This window comes from Theobroma cacao, chromosome 3, assembly GCF_053813885.1.
Source record: "Theobroma cacao isolate CCN51 chromosome 3, ASM5381388v1, whole genome shotgun sequence".
In the NCBI taxonomy this organism is placed as follows: domain Eukaryota; kingdom Viridiplantae; phylum Streptophyta; class Magnoliopsida; order Malvales; family Malvaceae; genus Theobroma; species Theobroma cacao.
Window position 1 is genome coordinate 35,377,072 of NC_142641.1, and position 21,152 is coordinate 35,398,223.

At 36.0% G+C, this 21,152-nt stretch overlaps 3 protein-coding genes and 1 pseudogene across 4 annotated transcripts; 3 read left to right on the forward strand and 1 right to left on the reverse strand.

The window, feature by feature from the left end:
* Positions 1-958: 958 nt before the first annotated feature.
* On the forward strand, positions 959-5,222 carry LOC18604994 (putative galactinol--sucrose galactosyltransferase 2). The gene is made up of 14 exons (XM_007037730.3): positions 959-1,266; positions 1,522-1,784; positions 1,900-1,990; positions 2,108-2,156; positions 2,243-2,334; positions 2,446-2,553; positions 2,661-2,780; positions 2,877-3,287; positions 3,387-3,528; positions 3,815-3,882; positions 4,004-4,138; positions 4,248-4,465; positions 4,551-4,639; positions 4,718-5,222. Exons 1-14 carry the CDS (start codon positions 1,088-1,090, stop codon positions 4,997-4,999), a joined length of 2,247 nt encoding a protein of 748 aa, XP_007037792.3. The 5' UTR covers positions 959-1,087; the 3' UTR covers positions 5,000-5,222.
* Positions 5,223-6,830: 1,608 nt separating this feature from the next.
* On the forward strand, positions 6,831-11,993 carry LOC18604995 (putative galactinol--sucrose galactosyltransferase 2; annotated as a pseudogene). The gene is made up of 14 exons (XR_016025210.1): positions 6,831-7,302; positions 7,522-7,763; positions 7,868-7,958; positions 8,052-8,100; positions 8,181-8,282; positions 8,378-8,457; positions 8,547-8,666; positions 8,750-9,145; positions 9,233-9,374; positions 9,562-9,629; positions 9,721-9,855; positions 9,966-10,189; positions 10,294-10,382; positions 10,476-11,993. The product of XR_016025210.1 is annotated as a putative galactinol--sucrose galactosyltransferase 2 (transcript).
* On the forward strand, positions 11,865-15,021 carry LOC18604996 (28 kDa ribonucleoprotein, chloroplastic-like). Its single transcript, XM_007037734.3, has 4 exons — positions 11,865-12,535; positions 12,627-12,728; positions 14,253-14,534; positions 14,698-15,021. The coding sequence occupies exons 1-4, from the start codon at positions 11,993-11,995 to the stop codon at positions 14,758-14,760; spliced, it is 990 nt and encodes a 329-aa protein (XP_007037796.3). The 5' UTR covers positions 11,865-11,992; the 3' UTR covers positions 14,761-15,021.
* A 520-nt stretch (positions 15,022-15,541) lies between these two features.
* Positions 15,542-18,849, reverse strand: LOC18604997 (protein-L-isoaspartate O-methyltransferase 1). Its single transcript, XM_007037735.3, has 4 exons — positions 18,529-18,849; positions 17,136-17,406; positions 16,481-16,645; positions 15,542-16,055 (listed from the first exon to the last, which is right to left on the reverse strand). Exons 1-4 carry the CDS (start codon positions 18,760-18,762, stop codon positions 15,805-15,807), a joined length of 921 nt encoding a protein of 306 aa, XP_007037797.3. The 5' UTR covers positions 18,763-18,849; the 3' UTR covers positions 15,542-15,804.
* Positions 18,850-21,152: the final 2,303 nt, after the last annotated feature.

Consider the following 21,152-nt stretch of genomic DNA (forward strand, 5'->3'; position numbering starts at 1 on the left):
ATACTATACTATCCTGTTACGTAAGTTAAAAAATCTTACTGGCATCCTCTACTCTTCAAAATTAAACATCCATCTTTATTAAATTAGGCACGACAGAGGCTAGTATGTAAGTCAGTGAGTACTTCCGAAAAAAACTCACAAGAAAATAAAATAGAGTTTCTTAATTTGTCATTTGTTGAATAATGGGAAATATGGAATACAACGAATCCCATCAAAGTTAGAACCCATGTCCCCCCTACATGAATGATGGCCTTGGTATGGCTTTCCAATTTGTTTGCATGAGAGACGAAGCACCTTGATCTTACTCACTGCCACGTTGGTTGACTGCACGTCCTAATCTATTCCGAAGTTTCCAGATTAATTGCCAGCCGTCGCTTATGAGCTTCAAGCAAATTCAATACTGAAGTTTCCGTTTTCTTTTGTCGTTGCCTTGTTGGTGCTAGATCCTGATTTGCGCGTTATTTTTATCTGTTAGGTTCTCTCTCTGTTTCTTTGTCAACGATGGAAGTATTCTTCGCAAAGTTGCAAAGAAAAATAATACTAATCAGCAGCAGCAAAAGGTTTTGATGTAATGAAAGGTCAACAGCAGGAATTAAATTACTAGATAAGGGGCTTTTGTTGAGGGAGGTCATTCTTAGCAAGAATGATGTGTCGTTGACGTGGCATTTACCACTTGGCAGCTGTAACTGAAGAGGAGCCAATACCAAAGCAAAACGTCCTCAGTGTTGACCTTCCTCGAACTCCCTTCAGTCCTTTTTTTTTCCATTGGCGCAGGCGTAGCCAATGCCATTATCCAACACGTGAAAAACAATATCTGTAAGTCTAACCACGCGGTTTGCTTCTTCGATTTGACATTTATTTGCACCTGGGTGAGATACGAAAAGTTTACATCAAACCAACGTTTCCCTTTTAGCCCAAGAAAGGACACATATAAATAGCTAAGTTCTGGACGTTGGTAAACTCGTCTGTGTATCATTTCTTTCTAGTTTCTTCTTTATTTTGATTACCTCGAAATCTCCCTTCAAGTTTCCATTGGTGTCTCTGGCTTTAGAAGCTAGTGTAGTTTTGTAAGCATTACCGCATCCCAATGACAATCACAGCAACGCCCTGTGTCAAAGATGGCTGCCTCTTGGTCAGGGGCAAGGTGGTGCTGACTAAGGTTCCAAAGAACATAATCGTTTCTCAGGGAAGTCGTGGATCCGCTTTTCTGGGTGCGACTTCAGGAATTCCCAGTTCTCGCCATGTTTTCACTCTTGGGGTTCTGGAGTAAGTTTCCAGCTTTCTCAACATGTTCAATGCATATCTGTTTCTCTATCATAGTTTCTCGGTAACCGAGGAATTATGGGATCAGCGAGAAATTTAATGAAGCATATTGAAATTTGAAAATCTGTGACAATATGTTGGACTTGCGGTGGTTTTTTTAACACGACAATCTCTCTGCTGTTTCTCTTGTATGTTGCATGTTGTCTCATGTTTTCTGTTCCTCATGAATTTCATTTGATCTCTGCTTCGCCACTACAGGGGATACAAGCTTTTGTGTCTCTTTAGATTCAAAATATGGTGGATGATACCGCGATATGGGGAATCTGGTAGTGAAATTCCCATGGAGACTCAAATGCTTCTTTTGGAAGTAAGAGAAGAGTCTGCTGTGGATGATGGAATTTCTTCTGATCCAGCCACTGAAAACACGTTCTATATCCTCTTCTTGCCTGTCTTGGATGGAGAATTTCGAACAAGTTTGCAAGGGACTTCTGCAAATGAGCTCCAGTTTTGTGTGGAAAGTGGTTAGTTTGTGATTCTGTCAATTTTTGTTGGATCTCTATATGAGAACCAAATTTAAGTATTCTATATTTTGGTTGTGTTGTAGACTTAAGAGTACTCTGCTGTATGATACTTCAGGTGATGCCAATGTCCAGACCTCACAAATATTGGAGCCAGTGTTCATAAATTCAGGGGACAATCCATTTGAGCTCATCAAGAACTCCATCAAGTATGCTCAAATAAGAACAGAAGTAGTCAATATTTCCTTTAGAGCATTTTGTTGTCATTTGACATTTAATATCCGCACAAGCTGAAATTCCTTCCTGCATTCTTTGTGTCTATGTAGGATATTGGAGAAGCACAAGGGCACTTTTAGTCACATTGAAAACAAGAAGGTACTTAATCTCAAACGATTTAACTAATGCAAGTCAATAGATAAACGTTCTTGCCATTGATAAATTTGATGTGTTTTGATTTACAGATCCCTGCACATTTGGACTGGTTTGGGTGGTGCACTTGGGATGCCTTTTACACTGAAGTCAATCCTCAGGGCATCAAAGAGGGTCTTCAAAGGTACTATAATTAACTCAAAAAATCATTTCACTAAGCTACATGAAACAAATTGCTCTATAATTGTCACAAACTTCCAAAGAGCAATGTGATCAGTGTTCTGTTTCTGGACAGTTTCTCGGATGGAGGCTGTTCCCCAAAATTCCTAGTCATTGACGATGGATGGCAAGATACAGTAAATGAGTTCCGCAAAGAGGGAGAACCACTTATTGAAGGGACACAGTAAGTCCTCTTTGTGATTTGATAGACATTCCTTGTCAATGCTAATGCATGCAAGTCATTTGCCTCTCTTTGCTAATTATTCTCCTTGCTGCTTTGTCGTTTGACAGATTTGCAACTAGATTAGTAGATATCAAAGAAAACAGTAAGTTCAAGAGTTCAGGATCAGATGCTGGGTGCGATGGTCTTCATGAGTTCATTGACACAATCAAAGGAAAATATGGATTGAAGTAAGGTTTCAAATCTGTACATCCAAACCTTTCTGGTCCTAAGAGACTTATGTTGTTTTTGCAGCATTTTATGATGAAATTTATTTATTAATGCAGGTATGTCTATGTCTGGCATGCTTTAGCAGGCTATTGGGGAGGTGTCCTCCCATCATCTGAAACAATGAAAAAGTACAATCCGAAGATTGTTTACCCAGTTCAGTCACCTGGTATCATAGGGAATCTGAGAGACATTATCCCGGACAGCCTGGAGAAGTATGGAGTAGGGATCATTGACCCACAGAAAATATTTGATTTCTATAATGATCTCCATAGCTATCTCTCCAGCAGTGGTGTAGATGGTGTCAAGGTCGATGCCCAGAATTTGATAGAAACCTTAGGTTCTGGATTTGGTGGACGGGTGTCGTTGACTAGACAGTATCAACAAGCACTTGAACAATCTGTTTCAAGAAATTTCAGAGATAATAACCTAATCTGTTGCATGAGTCACAATTCAGACTCAATTTACAGGTAAACCTGCTCCTCTTCATTTTTTAAACATCAAATCAAAATATTTAGCAAGTTGGGAAATTGAAATGTAAGTACTGATAAGAAGTTGTTTAATTTCAGTTCAAAAAAGAGTGTGGTTGCAAGAGCATCAGAAGATTTCATGCCACGAGAGCCAACATTTCAAACCTTACATATTGCTTCTGTTGCCTTTAACAGTCTACTTCTTGGGGAGATTGTGGTGCCAGACTGGGACATGTTCCATGTAGGATGCTTTCCTTTTATATTGACAATAATTATTGAATCGCATTCTTGTGAAATGCATATTAAACATTTTCATAATAGTCTTCATAGTTGCTCTACTTGCAAAACCTAAGCCTCTCCAGGTACTTGAACACAGAAAGCAGAAAAGTCAAATTCATATAGACATAGAGCTCTTATCACATATTACTATCCAATTGTAGTGCTTAATGCTTTTGCTGTTTGCATTTGAAGCTTAAAACCAGAGTTGCAGTTTCTGATGTACATGCTTTCTTTTCTATTTATGACAGAGCAAACATGATACAGCTGAGTTCCATGGTGCTGCAAGGTCAATAGGCGGGTGTGCAGTATATGTAAGGTTAGCCACAATAACTTATGATTTTATTTTTATTTATCTCAATATTCTTGTTCTCGTATTAGTAGAGAATAACTTAAACATTCTTTTTTCCATTGTTCCTTTTCTTCTGTTATTATTATAGTGACAAGCCAGAGAATCATGATTTTGAAATCCTTAGGAGGCTGGTGTTGCCTGATGGGTCTATACTAAGAGCTAGACACGCTGGCCGTCCTACTCGAGATTGTTTATTCAGAGACCCTGTCATGGATGGGAAAAGGTAAAAATCTAAATTGGCTGAAGGGAAAAAGAAAAAGAAACAAGGAAGGCTTTTAAACTATAACAAACTTCATTTCAATAGTTTTTCACACATATAAACTCTTTTGCAGTCTTCTCAAGATATGGAACTTGAATAAATTATCTGGAGTCATAGGTGTTTTCAACTGCCAAGGAGCAGGAAGTTGGCCAATGAAACAAGCAACTGAAGACCTGACAAGCACACCTTCATCCATTTCAGGCAACATGAGTCCCTGTGATGTTGAGTTCATTGAAGAGGTAGCAGGGGAAAATTGGAATGGAGATTGTGCAGTGTATGCCTTCAATTCAGGTTAACTTTTGGCTCCCTCAACTTGACTGGGAAAACTGAATCTGAAATCAAAATCTCTATATTTACCGTTTTTTGTCAATTGCAGGATCTCTATCCAAATTGCCAAAGAAGGGAAATATTAAAGTGTCATTGGCCACTCTTAAATGTGAAATATATACCGTCTCCCCAATTAGGGTTAGTAAATCAACCACCTTTCTGGTTTCTGGTGAATTCTGTTTGTGTCAAATCTAATGAATAAACCATGTTAAACAGGTTTTTGGTCAGGATGTTCGTTTTGCTCCCATAGGATTGCTTGACATGTACAATTCAGGAGGAGCAGTGGAAGCTATGGATTGCACAATGAATCTTTCGGGATGCATAATAAAAATCAAAGGACGAGGCTGTGGCAGATTTGGAACCTACTCAAGTGCAAAGCCAAGGTCTTGTACGGTTGACATGAAGGAAGTGGAATTCATCTATAATACTGAGAATGGATTACTGACAGTTGATCTGCAAGGTGATTGCAACTTGAGAACTATGGAGTTCGTATTTTGAGTTATCAGTTATCATGTCAGGTGACAAGCATCCATGGAGGAACCATGGAGGTGTTGTATGTCGACTTGAGTTTTGCATTGGAGAAGCATGCTCTGATTCTTTTCAGCAGCTAAGCAGGAGATTCTTTATAAATGATTCATTTGTGAGCATTAGGAGATGTAAATAATTGTATTTCATTCTTTATGTATGAGAAAGTCATTAATTTTCATGTCATTGAACCAAAGATGACTTCAAAGGTCAGTACAAGATATATCTTAATCTTTGCATCATGAATATATATATATATTAAAGAGAATAAATATGGTGTTCTAACTTCTAAGTTGACAGTTTAGTTACTCTTTAAAAATAAGCACATGCTAAAAACAGCGATAAATTTTTTTGTTAACCTGTTAGTCCTGCTTCCAATCTTACTTCTGAAAATTTCTTGTAATTATTTGCACATATGCACGCGACGGAAGAATTTATATAAAGATTTTTAAGTCAAGTTTCATGAATATTCTCGATATAAAATTTTATCTAAAATGATATCAAAGCTTATTAAAATGTTTCCAAATTTTGTAAGCTTATCTACGTAAGAAGGCATTTTAAATTTTCGATTATAGGTTTAATTTAATCACTTTTAATAGGCCTTGTATAAAGCTTACTTCTGAACTTAATCATGGGTAAATTCAGAAATTTTTTAAAATAGTGTCATAAGTAAAGTAATATCTGTCGAAAAAGTATTTAGATCAAATTCGACATGATTTTACTTAGAAGATTGTTAAATATCATCATTAGTGGAATTATGTTGTTGGAAAAGACTTAAGTTTTGTGAGATAATTTTTTGTATTTTAAAATATCTTTTGAAGAAAAATTTATCCAAAAACCTGTTAAAAATTACTACTCATTTCTCATTAGTATAAACTAAATTATTAGAACTAAATAAAATATAATCTTACATAACAAATTATCAGATTCAATAACTAACAATTTAACAAATTCCTATTTATTGATCAAAACTAAGTATAAACATCCACAAACCATATAAAGTTAAATAAAAAAATAAATAATCAAACAATATATCTACAAAATAAATAAAAAAAAATTAATAATTTCAAGATATTATTTGACATGCAAAGCTATTTTCTATTAGTTAGATTATAATTATGAACCGACACTATCAAATTAATCAAAAAAATATTTAGACATGATGTATTTAAAAACTTAATTTGAGTGAAAAATTACTTACAATTGAAGTCTAGATCAATTGTTTTGAGAGGATGAAAACCCAATAAGGATCGAGAAAAGTAAGACTTGAATTTTTGAACAAAGAGTTATAAAAGGAAATTTTTTTTATTTTTTCATATAATATTTAAATATTAATATATAAATTACTTTTTGATAAATCTATTTTCACTTGAAATTTTTACCTCATTTCTTATAAAATTATAAAAAAATTAATAAGTTTATTAATATATTAACTAAATAAAACTCTAAATTAGCAATATAACGAGAAAACAATTTTGGTAAGTGACACCACTCCCTCTAAGGTAAGTCGGCCCTTGAACTTGATCCAAGTAACTTTACCTAAGAAAACCGCACGAACCTGCAACGATTAAGACGAGGTTACAACTGGAAATCTCAAATGCAACAGCAATGATTTTTTGTTCTTTGTTTAAAAATAAAAAATTAAAAAAAAAAGTGATGTAGATAAAAGTTGGCAGTGGCATCTGCAGAAGGGGTGACAAGTTTCCTTGCTGAATTTGCCGCCTCTATAGATAGAATTTCCATGGCGCCACTTGTATCTCCATGGCCATCTGCTGTGTCCTAGAAGGACAGTAGTCACGTTTTCTTCTGAGTATTTTTTTATTTCCAGTTCCTGGTTCACAGATTCCACAATCTCATGCCAGCTTTGGATTTCTCCCTTAATAAATCTCAAGTTTCTAGTTTGTGACTTCTAGAGAACGTGCCTTGTTCGGTGCGGTTTTCCTTGTAGTCATGTTCATCTTTCGTCTCATCCTGGTTTAACCGGGATACTATTTATTATATATGCGGCCCCAGTTGAACATGCAATATCTGAAACAATTTTAGCATTCATTCCAGAAAGTGAAACAACTCTAGCAAACCATGGGAAGTAACGAAGAAGTTATGGTCACAGCTGAGCCCAGCGTCCAAGATGGCTCCTTCATGGTGCGTGGAAGGGCTCTTTTCTCTGACGTGCCTGGTAAAATCATGGTTACACCGGTAAGGGATAGTTCAGTTTTCGTTGGAGCCACTGCAACCAGTTCAAGTTCTCGTCATGTTTTCACTCTCGGAGTTCTCCAGTATATGTCTACCGTTCTTCTACTTTTCTTCTTTGCTGTTGTTAGTAATTTTCTTATAGCTGGCTGTTAAAAGAAACCCCCCGCCCCCCTCTCCCCAAAAGCATCACAACCATGACTTTACAACCGTTTTGTCTTACATTTCTTTATGAGTATAATTAATTTTGCATTGTTCTTTTGTAGCAAAGGTATGATATTTTCTTGTGTAAATTGATACTGCAGGGGATACAGATTTGTGTGTTTGTTCAGGTTCAAAATCTGATGGATGATACCATGTTTTGGAACGTTGGGCTGTGATGTTCCTGCAGAAACTCGAATGCTTCTCTTGGAAGCAAGAAAAGAGACTAACATCCAAGATACTGAGAACACCTTCTATGTTCTAATACTACCGGTGTTGGATGGACAGTTTCGTACTACTTTGCAAGGGACACCTGACAACGAACTAAAGTTTTGCACTGAAAGCGGTCAACTTCCCCCTTATCTATCTATTTTTTTGAGTTTAATGGGATGCTATACTCAGTTTTAGATGAGTTTCCTGCTTAATTCTGTCGATTACCTACTGCTTCAGGAGATCCTGATGTTCAAACCACCAAGCTTACGGAGCCAGTTTTTATAAATTCGGGGGACAACCCTTTTAAGCTGATGAGGGATTCTATCAAGTTTGTTTGATTTGAGCTTAAAAAACTTCATTGAACATCAAATATGAAGCTTTGAAGTGGTAGTTGACTTCTGATGTTTTCAATTGCTTGTAGGATATTGGAGAAGCATAAGGGTACCTTCAGGCACATTGAGAACAAGCAGGTGCAAGACATCCTTGTTTTCCATAAATCTATTTGTTTGACAACTTTATTGATGAAACTTTGTGCCCCTCTTCCTGGCAGCTGCCTGAACATGTAGATTGGTTTGGATGGAACACCTGGAATGCATTTTATACTAATGTTGATCCACAAGGAATAATAAGGGACTTGAAAAGTAATAAAACAGTTCGATACTTCTTGGGACTTTAATTTGGATTCAGTGCTTCATTCTTAATCTTATTTATTTATTGGTTTTGGCTTTCCTCTAAAGTTTCTCAAAGGGAGGTTGTCCTCCAAAATTTTTGACCATTGATGAAGGGTGGCAAAATCTTATGCCTAGCTACGATGAGGATGCAACAAAGTAAGACATTACTTGAACAGTTTCACTATGAATATCTGTTTATCTTTTCTGCATCAATTAGCTGACCTCATTTCGTCTGTTGATTGAAGGGAATTGGCTAGATTACTTAATTTCGAGGAAAATGAAAAATTTAAGGGCTCAAGCTTGGATAAATTAGGGAATAATCTCCGAGATTTTATCAAAACTATCAAGCAGAAATATGGACTGAAGTGAGGTTTTTTTCTCAAGCTGTTGATAGTTCTTCTTATTCATGGCAGTAAGACTCAATTGAGAAGAATTAACAATAACGCAGATATGTATACACTTGGCACGCTTCAGTTGGCTACTGGGGAGTAGTGCTCCCAGAATCTGAAGTGATGAAAAAATACAACCCCAAAATTCAAGCTGTAGTTCAATCTCCTGGTAATCTGACCCATATTATATGCCCAACCCTTGACAAGATTCAACCTGTAATTCACCCCAAAATTCTCAACTTTTACAAGGATTATCACAGCTACCTAGCAAGTTGTGGTGTTAATGGAGTCAAGGTGGATGTTCAGAATGTATTAGAACTCCCTGGTGCTGGCTATGGTGGTCGAGTCTCACTGACTAGACAATACCTAGGAGCCCTTGAGGACTCTGTTATGGAAAACTTCAATGCCAACAACCTAATCTGCTCCATGAGTCTGAATAGCGACTTCATCTACAGGTTTGCCAAATGTTTATGGAAATTTTAAAATGACTTACAAAACAAAATGATATCTGGTTTTCCAATATACTTTTTGGTTACTTTCAGTGCAAAGAAGGTTGCAGCTGCTAGAGCAACTGAAGATTTCATGCCAAATGAGCTAACATTTCGGACTTTACATGTTGCTGCTGCTGCTTTTAACTCTCTTCTTTAAGGAGAGATTGTGGTACCAGATTGGGACATGTTTTACGTAGGTTCATACTCATTTGAATAAATGTCTTTCCATCATACAACCATGAATAACAAATGGATGCATATCCATTTAAATTGCCATTTCATCCAAAGAATACTGCATTACAATCGGATATCTAATGCTTTAGCACATAGAATCCAGAGTTCTGGACTAAACATAGTAATGTCCTGTTTCTTCATTTCAGAGCGATCATTTTACTGCAGAATTCCATGGTGCAGCAAGAGCTTTGAGTGGTTCTGCAGTGTATGTAAGGTGTGCCACTACTACCAAGTGCAAAGCTCTCATCTACATATCATAATATTTTTATCTACTGAAATTAATGTTGGGATTTTCACTCCCCCAGTGGCAAGCCAGGCAGTAATAATTTTGACATCATCAAGAAGCTAGTGTTGCCTGATGGCTCTATCCTTAGAGCTAGACATGCTGGCCGACTAACCCAAGACTGTTTATTCAATGACCCGGTCACAGATGGAAATAGGTTAAGTTGTTGCAGCAAAGAATCCTAGTTGCACTCTTGACGAATATAGTACCTTAATTTAGGCTTTAACTTCAATTGTTTTCTTATGGTCTCTGCTATGATTGTTGCAGTCTATTGAAGATTTGGAATTTGAACAAGTTATCAGGGGTTATAGGTGTTTTTAACTGCCAAAGAGCAGGAGTTTGGCCCCCAGTTAGAGGTAGCATATATTATCCAGTCCCAGGATCAGGAACACCCATCTCAGGGTGTGTAAGTGCCCTGGATGCTGATTCACTTGAAGAGGTTGCAGGTGAGAATTGGAGAGGAGATTGCGCAGTTTACGCATTCTTTTCAGGTGGTTCTTTTAAGACCCTCTGGGCATATTTTGAATCTCAGTTTTCAATTACGCTAGTCTTATATGGCTCTTGAGCGTAATCATTAAGAGTTTATATACTGTAGAATCCCTTAAGACGATGTTAAAGGACACAAAATTTCAAGTAGCCTTGGAGTATTTGAAATGTGAAGTCTTTACTGTTTCTCCTATCAGGGTCAGTACTTCTCCACATCTTTTTTTCTCAGGAATAATGCCTGCGTCTAATCTGAAACAAAGTACTCAGAAGAATGAGGCATGACTCCAACAGGTTTTTGGTGAGTATCTTCGCTTTGCTCCAATTGGATTGCTCGATATGTACAACTCAGGAGGAGCACTTGAAGCCATGAACTATGAAAACAACCAATCAGAATGTAAGATAAAGGTTAACATGAGAGGACGTGGACGTTTCTGAGCCTATTCCAATACAAAACCAAAATCTTGTGCTGTGAACCAGAAAAAGGAGAACTTCATATACAATTTCAAAGATGGACTTCTGACAGTCATGCTTCAGGGTGACTGCAACACAAAACAAATAGTATTTATCTATTGAGAATTAGTGCATTGCCAATCTGCAGCCTCTAAAAGCAGCACCACTTGATTTTCCGTATCTTGAAGCAAGTATGGTTTCGATTGTCTGTGAAAAATGTCTGGTGTAGTATAGATTTTACGAACTGACTGCATGGAAGTTTTCCCGTCATATTGAGTGAGCTTGGTTTTCTGGTTTTTCTTTTTTTTTTTTTTTTTTTTTTTGGTGTGTGTGTGTGTGTGTTAAGAAACGATCTCATTAATGTTTTATCAGCTTAGATTTTGTATCTGTGATAATCAAGGAAATAATCTGTAAGGAGACTTACAAATTCTATACTCCAGAGATTCAGAAAAAAACAGAAAGGGACTAATTGCGCCAAAACTGACACCTTAACAGAGGAACCTTTACTTCTGTTAGTGCCAGAACAAAATGCAAACAAAAGTCGGCCCTTCCTTGATATTTGATAAGGACTGTCCATGTTGGTATACAGCTGAGCACCCAATTTGGTTCTCATCTCCAATTCACAGTCTTCATAGATATTTTTCCAGGTGGGCGGAAGCCAAGTTTTGGATGACTTGATTGGGCAGTTCCTGCAAAACAGACACTAAGATCAGAGGTTGTCCGACTGGCATCTTTGATGTCTAAGTCTATAAAAGGTAATAAGAAGGGAGAGTCTGTATTTCTAAAAACAAATGTGGTTAGTGAGAGTGAGAGAGGAGTATCCTTGATATAGTTGAGGGATCTGGGACTCATTTGGTTGACAGGAGAGGAAATGGAAGCTAGGAGGTCTGCTTGGTGATAATGTTGAATAAGTACATGAAAGATGTCCTGATACGATTAGCTCACAGCTAATTACTCGTTGGATCACATGTCTAAATACGGGATCAATTTTGGAGAGATGGACCATAATTGAAGGAATCACCTCAGCCGACCTTGGACCTTGCAAACTACGGTGGAAATGGGTGTAACACCATGCTTCTTGGTTCTTATTTGCATCCTTCATAGGTGTTATCAAAAGTTAGATGGCCCCGACTGAAACATCCAAAAGCCCATAAATCATCCAAGAAGTCCACAAGTGCGGGGCCATATTGGCCCGTTAGCACTACTTCCCCATTTGCCATTTTTCGGGGGGTAGGATAATTGTTCCTTTTTTTCGATAAACCCTCTCCTCCTCTCTCCGGTCTGCCCCCTTATCCTTTCACCTCCTCTTCTTAAACCCTCTCCTTTCTCCCTGTCTCCTCCTCAATTCTTCAACCAAAATGTCTGCTGTAACCAAACCCATATCCCTGGCAGACTCATCTTGCCTCGCCTCTCTCGCTTCCCTCTTCTCCACTTCTTCCAAAGCTCCGTCTCTCCTCTCACTCCCTCCAAAATCCATCAAGCTTTTCCTCTCATCTTCCCGGTCTCCATCCCTTTCAGCACTCAGAACAAAAACCCATTTCCCGTCTCTAGTTGCCTTGGTGGCCCAGACTTCAGATTGGGCCCAGCAAGAGGAAGAAAATGACACCACCATAACTATTGATGGGCAAGAGCAGCAAGTCCAGGAAGAAACTGAAAGTGAAGAAGGAGAATCAACGTGGGAAAATGAAGAAAGTGATGGGGCTGAAGCAAATTTGTCTGATTGGGATCCTGAGGAAAGTGAGGATGCAGTTTTTGAAGGACAGGGTGGTGATTCAGAAGAAGAGGACTCTATTCAACCTCCTGAGGAAGCTAAATTGTTTGTTGGGAATTTGCCTTATGATGTTGATAGTCAAAGTTTGGCTATGCTCTTTGAGAAAGCTGGAACCGTGGAAATCGCTGAGGTTAAGAGAAGTTTTCTGTTTTAAAATTAATTTTGGGTCATAAAACTGTTGAAATTTTGCTTATTTTGATGAGATTTTTTCCTGGTTGCAGGTTATTTACAATAGGGAAACTGAGCAAAGTCGTGGCTTTGGGTTTGTAACTATGAGTTCCGTTGAGGAAGCTGAGAAGGCTGCTGAACTGTTTAATCGTTATGTAAGGTTTTTTTTTACTTGTTTTGGTTAGATTTTTCTATTGCTGGACTAATATCTTTGATAATAAATGAGGAAATTGGAATGTATAAGCATAATATATAATCTGTTATGTATCTATCTGAGCATTATGTAGAAAGATAATTATATGTAGGAAGCTCTTGTATTCATTTCAGAAGCTATCCTCTATCTCAGTTATTTGTTAATTCTATATGTGGTAGGGAAGTTATCATCAATTGTTGATTCATATTGCTTGGTTTGGTTGAATTGACAATTAAGAAATAGGTATGGTGTGTTGAATATGCTTTAAACTTTTATCTATACAAAAGGAATGCTCTTTGGAAATAAGCATACCACAAGTCTAAGGGCATAGTGCTTCATTTTGATCTATTTCTTTTGACTTGCAGTGACTATTATCTTCACTCTTTATGATAAACTTTCATTAGGTTGCTAGTCATTGACAATTTCAGGCTGGCTATCTTATTTCTTCAACTTTTTGTTTTTCTCCTTGCCATAATTCCTTTAATGTCAGGTTGTTTGGTCATTAGATTTGATTAAATGTATGATAGATGGTTAGAATATAACAGTTATAGAAAGGGAATGGCTGTGAGACCCTTTTGCAATTACCAGAGACAGGGCTTTCAGACTGTATCTTTAGGAAGATAAATATATAGTGAAGGCACATATTTTCACAGTTTGTTTCTTTGTAAGATATCAATATGGAGCACCCAAGCATTTGGCTCAATGGTTGGTGCATGATCCCCCAACCTCAAAGACCAGGGTTCATATCTCTCCTACCCAAAAAGAATATAAAGATATCAATGTGGAAGTTCTAACCTATCAAATACTCCTGTCAACATGCATTATATTCTACAGTTTGACATCAAGTAGAAAAACCACAAGTTATTTATTTGTTGTTCTTACATCTCTGAGAGACATCTGTTGTTTGTGTACCATAATTCTCACAAGGGTGTGAAGTTGGTGTTTCTACTTGTTTGACTTATACCCATAAATGGAAGCTTGCTAAAACCAAGTTAACTGTTTCGACTTAGCCATGACTAGCCCCTTTCCTATAGATGGTATCCTGCATCAAATGTTAAAATTTCCTCGCTTTGACTATGCAAGCATGCTTTGGGTAACACTAAGAAAGAAGAGAAAAAGCAATTGATTTTCAATTACAACTTTCATTACCTTAGGAATCTTTAATTGTCAATAGACAGATAAGATAAATGCTAGGGCCACTTTGTTGAGCTTGTGTATTTATTAATTACTTTTTCCTATGATATCCAAGGTACCTTTGTTTGTTTTAGCTCATAATTTGACTAGAACAACTTAATCTATCTATAATGTGTGTGCTTCTTCGCTTTCTTTTTTGTCCTAGGAGATTGCTTCATGAAAGCAATAGATACTCGGCTATATATTGATCTCAAGTATTCTCCAATTTTCTTTTATCTGTTCATCAATGTGCTCTGAAGTTGTATTTGGTGTTTGTACATAACTTCGTGGTTGCCTTCTGTGTTTTAAACAGGATCTAAATGGAAGGCTCTTGACTGTTAATAAGGCTTCTCCTAGAGGATCACGTTTCGACCGACCCCCTCGTGTGTATGAACCTGCTTTTAGAATCTATGTGGGTAACATTCCATGGGATGTGGATAATGCTCGACTGGAGCAGGTCTTCAGTGAACATGGTAAGGTAGTGGAGGCTCGTGTAGTCTATGATAGGGAGACTGGCCGTTCTCGTGGTTTTGGTTTCGTGACTATGTCCTCAGAGACTGAATTGAATGATGCCATTGCTGCTCTCGACGGACAGGTATTTATAGTGTTTTCTCAACAATTTATGCTAGAATTTGGAGGAATATAATTTTCCATATAAGAAATAGATTCTCTTGGCTATGATGATATTGCAAAGACACAAATCAACTTACTAGGTTTCCAGTTTATAACCAGCTTACATGTGTCTTCTATTGTTGCAGATTCTGGAGGGGAGAGCGATAAGAGTAAATGTTGCAGAGGAAAGACCAAGGCGAGGCTTTTGATCTTGAGATGATTTAAATGCATGAACTGCTGCTGTTGCCTTTTCTTCTTTTTTTTTTTCTCCTTAATTAGCTTTTTTTTTGTTAAGATTAGATTTATAGTTTTGAGTTTTTGCACAAGATTTGTATGAAATATTTCTATCCAGAGTTATGAAGCCATCATTTAAAGTACCTTGTTTTGAGGGTTTCATTCTCTTTTACGTTCGTTGCTCGAAATTGGACCATGACAAATTATGTATAACACTAGTACGCATTTTAAAGCAAGACTTCTTCTGGTCGTCAAATAATATTATTAGTACATTTTTTGTCTATAACGTATCCGCTAATGGTGAGTTGGGGTGTTGAAATTTTATCAATTAAGGATGCTAAGTAATCGAGAAGCAAAATTTAATGAAAACTCAGGGGAGACCATTGCCAGACTATACCCGATGACCTGTGCTGAGCATTCCAGTAAACGGACGGGAGGGCAAGCAGGGCAAATTATGCGGCCATCTGGGCATCTGGTATTAGCAGGAACAGATATCAGAGCATTGGAGTATGTACTGAGATAATATGATAATCAGATAAAAGAGCATTGGGGTACATAGCCTCCACGCTGCTGGAAGCCATAGGTGAATCAACCACAACTATGCCATCGAATTTGAAACTACAGTTTCATAAAACATAAACATCAAGTGCACATTCCTCTCCAACGATGAGGTTAATAAAAAAAATGCATAACAGTGTTGGGGCCTTGGAAAGATGTTTAGGATCCCATACCATTTCAAAACCTGTAGCCGCAAAAGAAAAGAATAAAAAAAATCATATAACCAATTTTCATCTCTCTAGAGTCAGCCATTGACTGCTTCCTGGACACGATTACGTTAACTGGACCCTGCATTTACTTATTATTCAAGTCCAAACACAAACCATCTATACAGAGGCGCAGGTCTCGAAAACGAAATATTTAACTATGATAATCTGTACGATACTGGATTCAAGAACGACCAACCCTTCTATACAATGATAGACTTTCAAATAACCCAAGTAAGAGATACATTCCCAAACTCAATAACCCCTCAACTGAGCATCACGGCTGGTCAAAGGAACATAACGGACAGATGTCTCACTACGAATGCTAATTGAACCATCCAAATTTTTGTCCACTACTTTCAAATCTTGGAATATATTTCCTACAGGAATCACCATTCTGCCACCAGGCTTCAATTGGTCAAGGAGGGGCTGAGGTATTTCAGGTGCTGCTGCCCCAACATGTATAGCATCATAGGGTGCACATTCTGGCCAACCTTGTCTTCCATCTATGACAAAGCACATAGTCAAAGCATTAGTCATAAGCATTCAACAAAACAGTGACTCTCCAACAAATTTATATGACAAAAGTTTGTCCCCAAAAATAAGAGGTTTTTTAAGGAAAATTACACTTATTGCTAAGGAAGTTGCATCAACAAAATAGAAGAAACACTTTCTACCTCAATACGTTCAATATCAGAATTGCCTCCAAAACCCCAACCATGAAAAATTATAATGATATGATTATCTACAGCTATATTAGTTCTTCACGAAAAGTATGTCTCACACAGCCAACCCGCTCATTTGAAGCCCAAGAGATAAACCAACTCAACTGAGAATTTGGTTCAAGGTTTCATAATCCTCCATTAAACATTAGACAACAGTATCTTTCAATAAAAATTGTAAACATATTGCAAGTTCATGAGAATATTACCGCCAGTATGCACTGAAAGAGAACCTTCTTTTAATAATGGAGCTGCAGCACATTTTTTAATATTTTCTATGGAAGAAGCAACCAATTCAGGAATATGTTCCACACCAACAGCACGACCCTGTCGTCCAACCATTATCGCAAAGCAAGCAGTCAAGTACCCAGTTCCTACAGGAAAAATGCATAACAAATTTAAAATGCCTTTCACAAAAGAAAAGGATTAAGTTTTCCAGTTGATGGTAGACTGCATGCAATGACCAAGATTATGCCAAAAGCAATAAGGTGATGAGCCAAAAAAGCTTTTGACACTTAAGTTTCTCACTCCTTCCATTTTCTTTCCACAACCCCATCTCCCAACTTAACCAAAAGATAAATAAATACAAAATCCTTTCCAGCCCCTCCATTTTGTCATTAAGTCATAAACCACTTGACAAGGATAGCTGATGGTTTTACTGAAGCTCTTCCTAAATGCAGAAGGATCAGATGCAGCCATCAACTCGTATAATTTGACTCTTTCTCATTGACCATCAACAAAGTAAAATTAACCCAAGAGAAGCACATTTGATATTTAAGCATTCCAACAGAGTTATACATATGAAAGATATTGAAGAAGCACAGAAAAGACATGGAGTAGTAACTTTGAGGAGTGCAAAGAGACCTGAGCCAACATCTAAAGCGTGCATGCCAGGCTGCAAATTTTCCTCCAATAACTGAAGGCAGGTAGCATGCATATGAGGTGCAGAAATGGTGGCATTGTAACCTATAGCCATGGGACTATCAACATAAGGTGGGGTCCCATCTGGTACAAAAAATGCCCTATCAACTGTCTCCATTACTTCAGCAACCTTCTTGGATGAAATCACTCCATAATGCTGCAAATGCTCCACCATTTGTTTGTTTTTATTGACACCATTTCCACTCCAGAAGCGCTACAAATTATCAAGATAAATGTTTAGCACAAAATCACTTTTAAATTGAACAAAACAAGACAACAAAACTTCTCTCAAATTATCAATAGAAAACCCCCTAACTAGAAAGAAACAGCAATAATGAAATAAAACCACTGAATTCTACAATGAACAGCTGCTGTTACATTATAAGCACTAAATTAAAAAAAAAAAACCTACAACCACAAATTTTGCTATTTTCAAGGCAATGCAACAAAAAAAACTTCTGACAGAGAAGTTGAACGAGGTTTAGACATCATCCAAAGTCAAATGGTCTCCACATCAGGGCCAGCCACAGGCTGAGTTTGTTGGTCCAAGTTCAGAAGACATGTTATATTATCACTAAAGGTGCAATGGGCCTCAATGGAAATGGCCAGCAGAACATAGCATTCCCACATTATTCGACATAATGGACCCTGTACCAGCTATTACTCCAAATTATACTTTTTGCACCAATATCGCATCCAGAATTTGATATCACCACCTTTTTGCAAGACCACCACAAGAACCATCAAAGTGTATAATGTGTTGATTCGATACCCAGATCATGAATAATCCAAAAGGAAAAAAAACATCAAAAAGGAGAAATAACGAATAACCCAATTGACCCTACTATACTAAGATAAGTCCATTCCAGCTTAACATTTCAAACAATTCCACAACTCAAATGCAAGAAGTTTGTGCCTTTTATTTCTAAATACCCAATAGAAGCATAGTTCTTTAGGCTCTTTAACAAGGTTTTCTTTATAATTCATTGATAATCACGCTTGCAATTCTCAGAAACTGTCCCTTCCTCATTGAACTTCTACAGAATTTATTGTCAACACAGCACGTACTGCTATAATATTGTAAAAATTCATTCCCTTTTTTCCCTAAAAAAAATTAAACTTTACCAATAAGTCAATCAAAAAATCAACAAATTCATTATTTCTGGAAAACCCAAAACCAATTAAGTAAAGAAACAAAGAGAGAAAGAGAGAGAGAGAAACCCACTTCCCCATAATCACAAGAACGAACGAAAAGAAACACCCAGAAGCAAAAAATGAAGAACTGTTCGTAAACATAAAAGTAAAGCCAGCGAGAGAAAGAAAAAGAGTAGAGTACCTCCATCCTGAAGAAGAGAGAGTTACCCGTGAGGAGAAGACTGAAGTTAGGTAGCTTAAGATTGTTAAAAGAAGAATAAAAGATAGAAGCAGGGGAGCGTCGTTGAAGATGAAGATGAAGATGAAGATGGTGATGGTGAGGAAGATGAAGGAGGGTGGTGTAGTTTAAGAGTTGCTTTATTGGTGGCGTACAATAGCGGCATCCATACGCTATTACTGTGGATAGATTCATCATTTTTGCATCTTTTTGCTTTTACGTTTTTGTTTTTTATTTTTTGTTTATTCCATTTTTCTTGGTTTCTCGCCCTTTCTCTCGCTTTCCATTCATAGGTTACAGGGCGCTCAGTACACTTGTCGAGCTCTGCTCTGCCGGTGCGGTTCGGGGGGAACCGACTCATCTTCCTACGTGTCAGATGGGTTGGGCCTGAATTATCGTTTGGGCCTACTGAGATAATGATTTCTTGTTGAGTTCTGTCTTGGCCCAAGAATATGGAAATTTTTGCCTATTCTCGATGATAATGATTCCTTGTTAAACTAAACTTTCGTTAATTAACAATTTTTTATTGAATTGGATATTAACTATTTTTTAATTTTTTATTAACATCGAAATCTTTATTAAAGTAAACTTTCCTTAATTGATAAAATTTTTATTAAATTAAATATTAGCTAACTTTTATCTATTTATTTTCTTATTCTTAATAAAATTCAAATTTTGTTATAGTAAAACCTAGAACTTGTATTGGTCATATTAACCTGTAATACTGGGGTCTATAAGCACATCTATCATGTGGCAGTCAATTTTGATAATGGGTGATTATACCAAGTCATCATGGTGAAAACTAAGTATTAAGTCATATATAATTAGTTAATTATTGTCATTTGAAAAAAAAATTACAACAATTGTAATAATTAATTGATAAATCATTTTCTTAAATCAAAACATCCAGGGTAAATTAAAATATTGACCAAAGTTAAAAAATTATCTATTTCTTTATTAAGGTTGAATTCCTTATTAAAGTAAAACACTTGTTAATTGTTTTTCTAACACTTTCCTTTTTAATGTTCAATTCTTTATTAATGATTTAAATAATGATGTCTTTAATTTTCCTTGTAAAAATTTTAAAAATTAAACCAGCATCAAAAATTATTTGTTAATATAATTATATAAAATTATCACTAAATTAAACCATTAAAAATTATTGAAAGAGAAGAATATCGCCACAAAAAATTTTTTTGGATATATTTATACCATTACAAAAAATTAATGGCACCTTAGTCTAATTAAATATCTATTTAAAATCATTACAATAGTTGCTTATCATGTTGAAGACAATGAGAGAGTTTTTCCCCCTTGAACCTTTTCTTTGCAAGTGTCATAACACATAAATCTACGAAGTTACACATAATTCATATTCTTTTTTTATTCAATTTTAAGTACATATAATTAAATCACTATTTTTACCAATAATAATTTAAGATACATTATATTGTTTATCCAATATTTATATACGTCATAATCTATCATGACACAAATTATTTCTATTATGCCCAAAAAAAGTGTTTTTGTATATAATTTTTATTCGTGTCTCTCCTACAAAGAAGCTATATCTTTTTTTTTTTTTTAAATATATAGATGCTATATATATCTAGCACCTACTTTGGTTACAATTTTTTGTAACGTGGATCAATGTGCTTTAAAAGGTGATCCAAATTATAACAGAAAATAAGTATACAAGATTCGAAGAACCATAAGTCACTACCAAGTCAATCAAACTATGTTTTCATTATAATTCTATTTGATTTTATGGATAATTTACACAAATGTATATTTGTTTGTTTTTTGTTATAATTAGAGGAGAGGTAATTCAAGCTCTATTATTTAAATAAGAGATTACGTATCAATCAGTGAATTAAATGATCGGGTTAATTTATTAGATTACATGTAGATAAGATTTATACCTATAAATTATAAATTTTTCTGTTTTAATCTTTCAAATTCAGATGTGGCCTTGATCGGTTTTTGATATTTCGGGATATGGATCCTTTGAACGTGGGCTATGGGTTTTGGAAGAGTCTTGATTTTTTAGTTTCAATTAAATTATCATAGCTGCTACTTTAAAGAAGGCAAAATATGACGATATTCTATTAAGGTACTTTGTCTATCTTCGTTATCTTACCACTTGTGTTTATCTTTCTATTTATGTACATTGTTTTACTTTGTTTTTGTTTTCTTGGATTACAACATTTTTTTTTTCTTTCAGTGCATATACAAACTCATTTGTCTTATGTGTAGGTATTGGTTTGTCTTTATTTAGATACAAACTTTGAAGTGCATAAAATAATTTAAAAAATTTAGATGGTTTTAATTTTGAAGAATGAGATGCTGTAAAAACAACTTTTGTTAGGACTGCGTTTCTATATATTTGATTCTATTTTTGTAGTTATATATCAAATTTATCATTATTGTAATTTGTTCATGATAGTTTTGAGTTGATTATATGGTAGTTTTTATTATTAATTATCCATTATTTTCTTTTGCTCAGACCTTTGAGTTGATGATGTGATAATTTTTATGTTGAGCATGCTACCTCGGTTGACACAATCACTAGTATTGGTTTTTTCCAG

What these genes read in the sequence shown, in the direction of transcription:
- LOC18604994 (XM_007037730.3), top strand. Translation starts at nt 1,088, where the DNA reads ATGACAATCACAGCAACGCCCTGTGTCAAAGATGGCTGCCTCTTGGTC. An exon ending in AAAGGAAAATATGGATTGAA is followed by an intron (nt 2,781 to 2,876) that starts GTAAGGTTTCAA and finishes TTATTAATGCAG; the next exon opens with GTATGTCTATGTCTGGCATG. An exon ending in ATACCGTCTCCCCAATTAGG is followed by an intron (nt 4,640 to 4,717) that starts GTTAGTAAATCA and finishes CATGTTAAACAG; the next exon opens with GTTTTTGGTCAGGATGTTCG.
- LOC18604996 (XM_007037734.3), top strand. Translation starts at nt 11,993, where the DNA reads ATGTCTGCTGTAACCAAACCCATATCCCTGGCAGACTCATCTTGCCTC. An exon ending in GAACCGTGGAAATCGCTGAG is followed by an intron (nt 12,536 to 12,626) that starts GTTAAGAGAAGT and finishes TCCTGGTTGCAG; the next exon opens with GTTATTTACAATAGGGAAAC. An exon ending in TTGCTGCTCTCGACGGACAG is followed by an intron (nt 14,535 to 14,697) that starts GTATTTATAGTG and finishes CTATTGTTGCAG; the next exon opens with ATTCTGGAGGGGAGAGCGAT.
- LOC18604997 (XM_007037735.3), bottom strand. Translation starts at nt 18,762, where the DNA reads ATGATGAATCTATCCACAGTAATAGCGTATGGATGCCGCTATTGTACG. An exon ending in CTCTCTTCTTCAGGATGGAG is followed by an intron (nt 17,407 to 18,528) that starts GTACTCTACTCT and finishes GATAATTTGTAG; the next exon opens with CGCTTCTGGAGTGGAAATGG. An exon ending in TCTTTCAGTGCATACTGGCG is followed by an intron (nt 16,056 to 16,480) that starts GTAATATTCTCA and finishes GCTTTGTCATAG; the next exon opens with ATGGAAGACAAGGTTGGCCA.